Genomic DNA, 6,000 nt, shown 5'->3' with positions numbered 1-6,000 from the left:
GAGAGGGAACTGCTGGCACCCTCCTCTCTGTCTATCTCCAAGTCAATGGTTTTGATACCGAGGAAGAAATCAGCAGCTTTAAATACACATCTGAGACAGACAGAAAAGTAGAGTGATTAAAGTCAGTGAGAGACTGCTTGAGCAGAAGTTGAGCAGAGACCCCAGCCCAGAGCCTCAGGGATGTTCAAGAGCCTCGCTGCTCATGATTTCACTGGGAGTTAGGTATTCAAACACCTCTAAGGACACAGGTTGTCAGAATTTGCCTCTTTACATTGCTACATAATTGGCATCAAAGGTGGGAACAACTTGCCAGCTTAGCTTGTCACATCGTCCTTCTGAAGGAGCGCGGAGGTACCGATGAGAAATGAGGATTTTCGTCAGGACTGAAATACATCGCAGACACAGTGGCAGATGGCACTGGATAAATTGAAACGGAATTGAAAAGTTCAGGGTATTTTAAAGAAGGTTCATGTAAGACTAAACAAGGTAACAGCTTAAGAAACACAGAATAGTGAAGAGAGACAAAAAAGAACTCCTATTCATCCTTCTCCTGACACAGGGAGATGCTCAATGAACTCAACAGACTATAAATATTTAGGCATTTACACTATGGTCACAACTGAATTCCGACTGGTCCCAGTACATTGGTACCTGCCCAAACACACCTGAAGCCACCGCTGCCCTGCACGGTTTGCGGTCCGAGGGTGAGGGAACACTCTCTCTGCGTTTGTTTAAATGCACAGCACTAACGAAGCGTGGACCTCGCAAGAATACACCAAAGCCAAGACCCGCGAAGGGTTAAGAAATCAAGTCTTTGGAGAGATAATGACAACACCCAAGAGTATTAGACAAGTTAGCATGAAAGAGTAGGAATAAGCCCTCGCATCTCTGGTAATTGTCCTCTGTAAGGACTCCATCACCTCTCCCCAAAGTGTTTGGTACTGGCTGTGGTCAGAGAGGTCACCATCACAGGTCTGAGACTCCACCGGTCCCCTGCTCCTCAGACATAAGCCAGGTGTGTAGCTTAACATTTCAGAAACAACCACGCTACCAAAGGAGAGTTTGGACAGCGTTTCCAAAGCTGCAGGGCCTGTCAGGCCTGCTGATAGCTCCTCATTAAAAAAAAAAGCAAAAAGAAACAAAACCCCAAGCTTTTTTCCAGGCGGTGAATGACACTAGCATGAGACCGACAACTGTCAGGATGAGGTCACCTCCGTTTCCCTTCAGAAATGAAGCTAACAAGTACAATTAACAATAACTAAAAACTCCTTTCACAAAGGGACACTATACTTTTATTATCTTTATTGAAGCCTAATCAAAAGCATCACAATGGGCTTGTTGATTATTTTTTTTTTTTAAACCAACACACAATAAAAGACAGAAAGAAACCAGCAATTAAGAACAGAAACCCAATTTTCTTAGGTGCTATAGTATTTCGGCTCAAAACACGTACTGTCCCCTGCTTCCCTAAAAGAGTAACTCACTACTTACTAGTTAGCCACGGTGAAACACAACCAAAATGCTAATTTACAAAAAAAATGCTTAATGGGTAAATAAATGTGCTCACGACACTGAAACTTATATGGGAAGTGTAAGCAATAAGCTGTAATCACAGTCAGGAGGAGTTATTGGCTTTGGGTCTAATGATTTTCTTCTGCACAGGGGCCCAGCTGCATAAAAATACCAAGCTTCTTTGCATCCCAATTTACCATTACAAATTCTGAGATGTTCACTGCAAGAATGTGAACTCGTTTATATTTCAAACTCTTTACTATTCTTATTTGTTTCACCCTATGCGTCAGAGGAAGAAAGCCCCAGTGGGCTAATCCCTAGAGATCCAGTAGCATCTGGATAGCATTTCAGCCCACCAACTCTAAATGCCTGCTGCTGGGCGAGCAGAATCGCTCTCCAGACTGCAGTGACAAATTGCATCTCCAGCAACTACAACAGGAGCTTGGATGCTTACGCCAAGCTTTAGTCGCCTAAACACAGCACCTTTGCCTCCTGTCATTTTAGGTGATGTACAGCATCTTGCCTGGCCCACATAAAACTCCCATAAAACTTGTGTTGTACCTGCCAGCCCCATGGGTATGTCCCAGGTAACCTAAGTGGTCTTAAAGGCACCAGAGACCAACGTGCAAGTGACTGAATCCTATCCTCATGCACTTGCATTAATGTATGTGCACATATACTCACAGAATCATAGAATGTTTTGGGTTGGAAGGGACCCCTAGAGGTCACCCAGCCCAACCCCCCTGCAGGAGCAGGGACACCTTGAACCAGATCAGGTTGCTCACAGCCCCGTCCAACCTGGCCTGGAATGTTCCCAGGGATGGGGCCTCCACCACCTCTCTGGGCAACCCCTTCCAGTGTTTCACCACCCTCAGTGTAAAGAATTTCTTCCTTAGATCCTGTCTACACCTACCCTGCTTCAGTTTAAAACCATCACCCCTTGCCCTGTCACCACTGGCCCTACTAAAGAGATTGTCCCCATCTTTCCTATAGGCCCCCTTTAAGTACCGAAAGGCCGCAATCAGGTCTCCCCACATATCACGCTGCCTGGTCTCGGTATCAGAGCCAAATCCCACCCATGTATTCTGCTGCACATCTACAGTGTAATACTAATTTTAAAACCCCTTTAAAACGTTTTTGTGCTGGACATTACAGGTCCCACTGCTCTTTATCAAGGAAGAGATTTTGCTATTGGTGTCTCTACCCATAGGCAGGCAGAATTGCCAGATCAGATTTACCAGCAGAGCTTTAGGCTGCAGATTAAACCTTGGCAATTGGCTTTCACCCAGGAACTTAAGTGCTTAAATCACTTCTAAAGTGTGATTACCTTTAAAACATTTACTGTTATAACCCCAAAGTGACCCTATGGTACACACGATGCACCCGAGTGCTGCCCACGGTGATCCCAGAAGCACTGCATGGGCGCACGGGTCCTCCTCACCCCAGAGCATAGCTGAACGATTTTCTTGAGCTCAAGCAAATTTTAGCACAGACGGGTAAGTCTAGGGAACTGGAAATGAGAGGGTTAAGCAGCAAGTGTGCAGGAATGGATGGGTGAGCCACGAAGGAGGGGGGTGCAGCAGCAGGAAGCCCACCTACCCACCAGCCCTGTCCCCCAGAAGCAGATGCCCACCGGACAGACGAGAGGTGCCAGCCAGCAGCCGAGAATAGCAGCGGGGCAGGCGGAAGGGAAGGAAACCACACGGTCTTAAGCAAGAGGTCAACCCAGTTTGAATGCATCAGCAGTTAAAAGTGTGGTTTTTCCGAGGGACTGAACTCCACAAATGCCTGCTGGAACCAAGGGGCAGCGCTAGAGGCTGAGGACTGAGGATGTTGTGACACGAGCACATCATCCTGTCACCACTGTTTCATATACATTTATAGCCAGGCTGTGTGTAAACAGGGAAGTCACATGGCATCCGTAGTGTCATGTAGCGACTTCCTTAGTGTCATGCAGGCTCAGAACATCGCCTTTGACATCTATTACCCTATACGGAGTCTGCAAAAATGGGAACCTTTAAGCAGCTCCTATTAACAACGCCCATCTCGGCCATCCTCCATGACTCAGGAATCTGTTTCTGGATGCTAGCGTATATTTTCCACTTCCTTTCCCTGCAGTGTACAGAACAGAAACGAATCTGAATGCTGACACAGTAAGTAGATTGATTGCAGTTATTTTATTTTTTGGACCGAGTCCCAATTTTAGTCTGATCTGGTTCTCAGATAGGAGAGTACATTGTCACGTAGTTTGTAAAAGCAGTTGTTACACTGATTTAACTAGATATGCAAGGCTGTGCATCTGCATATCAGAAAGCCAGATCGTGCACACTGCAGATGCATCAAATTTTCTCAGAATAATAAACTGGAGATTTACTGAAAACAATACAGAAATAATTTTATGGGCTTCTTCCAAACACGCAGATATAAATACAGGTCAAATTTGCAGAGTGTTCAAATTTGCATCGTCGTGTTTTAAAAGCAGTTTGACAAGAGAACATTTTATAACAGTTCAGAGAACAAGCCTGGGAGACAGCAGATTTGGACTGTGTTCTGCTACACCGCTGACCGTGGATCGTGCCAGGCTCTGGGAAAAACTCAACTTTCCACCCATTACCCAAATGACAGGTGAAATTCTCCAAGTGCTCAGCATCCAGAAGGTGTCACCACCAGCTGGAATTAAGCACATAGGTGCTGTCTGCTGCCCAGCAGTTTGAAAATCCCGTCTTTTAAAGGATGGTTATACATTTAAAATGGAAACTTATTCATCAGCAAATAGAAGCAGTACAAGCAAATATGTCTGAAGCGCACAAGAAGCTCAGAAGCTCGCTTTCCTACACACTGTAGAACCAGCAATTCCCTGTCCCTTCTCCAAAGTCATGCTAGCAGATAAATCTGCTCTTTTTCTTCCTTTTTTTGTAATACTGCATAAGCAGCAATACCTCTGTTAGAAATTTGAAGAATGAAAAGATTAAGCACCGGTTATCTCATACCATAGTTATCGCATTCTTGGACTCAATTTTATTAACTTTATTCAACAAAGAATGTAACCTTGCTAATGGAAATGGCAGTACGACAATTACTTGGACGTGTCTTGTAACGGATGTACCATTTCGAGACAGTTTTTGACAGGAATTCACACCCTGTGATATGGCTGTGACTTGGTCTGCACATACGATTGTAGACCAAGACCGTAAAGCTTTCAGGCATCTCCCAAACGATCGGAGAAAGGTCTTCAGGTCCCTTACTGAGTGTTAGTTGGTTAGTACTTCTAGTAAACGAACCGTAACGTTTTTAAGCAGACAAAATTGTTCTCTCACAAATGGATTGGTTCTACTAGATCAAGCAAGACAGCTGACTAATGAAAACTTATTTCTGGCAATAAATAATAAGCTGCTTTGAATTATTTTTTTTTTTTCAGACTAGAACTGTACACTAGCCAAGTCCATGCACAGGAGTCTCCATCCACAAACACAGTAATATGTAAAAAGAGTGCCGTGCGTCTTAATACAAAGGTGTGTGACATTATCTTCCCATTGGGAAGGACTGCAAAAATGTGATTACACACACATATTTTTAATATTAGGCAAACGAGACATCTTGCACGCAGCTACAGTCTTGGGGCAGCAATCACAATTGAAACGCATGGCTGATCATAGGGAGAAAAAGGAAAAAAAAAAAAAAGATTCAGACAAAACCACAGAATCACAAGGGATGGGTGATGTATTTTTTACCACTCTCCTTGCCCTACCCCCATTTCAGCATTTCAAATGGGTTCGGCACGCTAAAAAAATAAAAAAAAAAATCTTACTTCTCCTTTAAGCTGTCTGGTTGTTTTCCTAGAGACGCTATCTCAGCATTACACGGTCAACACAGCCAACAGCATTAATTGCTTTCTTTTTACTGAGATCAAGCGAGTGGCTCCCTTCACTTTCTCTTGAGCAAACAAACAGAGAAAGTCCGGGCAACAAGTGTATTACAAGATAGCATCTCCAGAAATAAAATCTATTTTACAACAGCAGGAAACAAATAAGGTAATATGCATAGACTTGACACAGCCTATTTCAATTTTGCGTTTAAAATGCTAGCTGAAGGGCTCAGAACTCCACGGGGCAGAACTGAAGTGAAAGAAGCCAAGCCAAAGGGATGTTATTTCTGAGCAACGCACCTTTCGACCACGTTGTTCTCAACTTTCTCTGTAGCATCTAAAATACACTGCTCCATTGCGTAATCCCAGGCCTTGATCCAAGTTAGTAAAGCTCCTCTCCTGTAGTATCTTCCTGCACCTGCCCCTACAGGTAATAAGGGATTAGAAGGATCAGAACTGCAATGTTTGTGAAACTTTTTTTTTTTTTTCTGTTCAGCAAGAAGCTCATTTCTTATTCTCAAAATGAAAGGAGTGGCTGGGCTTTAAAAAAAAAAAAAAAAAAAAAAAGGGGGGGGGGGGGGAAGAAAAACAACATAATGAAAAGGAAGCACACACCCATATGG

General features: G+C 43.8%; 1 protein-coding gene across 13 annotated transcripts in view; it reads right to left on the bottom strand.

The window, feature by feature from the left end:
- Window positions 1-6,000, bottom strand: part of LOC118453339 — a 122,745-nt gene that overhangs the window by 15,509 nt on the left and 101,236 nt on the right. For 11 of the 13 annotated variants that reach the window (XR_004843261.1, XR_004843268.1, XR_004843265.1 and 8 more), the window contains one exon: window positions 5,678-5,801. The exons of the other annotated variants lie outside the window; for them this stretch is intronic. Coding sequence is in view for 4 of the 11 variants with exons in the window: in XM_035903853.1 (XP_035759746.1) it covers window positions 5,678-5,801 (124 nt within the window). In the remaining 7 variants the exon portion in view is untranslated. The remainder of the gene's footprint in view (window positions 1-5,677; window positions 5,802-6,000) is intronic. 13 annotated transcript variants of the gene reach the window in all.

The sequence above is a fragment of the Egretta garzetta genome, unplaced genomic scaffold (genome assembly GCF_000687185.1).
Source record: "Egretta garzetta isolate BGI_Z169 unplaced genomic scaffold, ASM68718v1 scaffold260, whole genome shotgun sequence".
NCBI lineage: Eukaryota > Metazoa > Chordata > Aves > Pelecaniformes > Ardeidae > Egretta > Egretta garzetta.
This window is presented reverse-complemented; position numbering and strand designations above follow the sequence as displayed.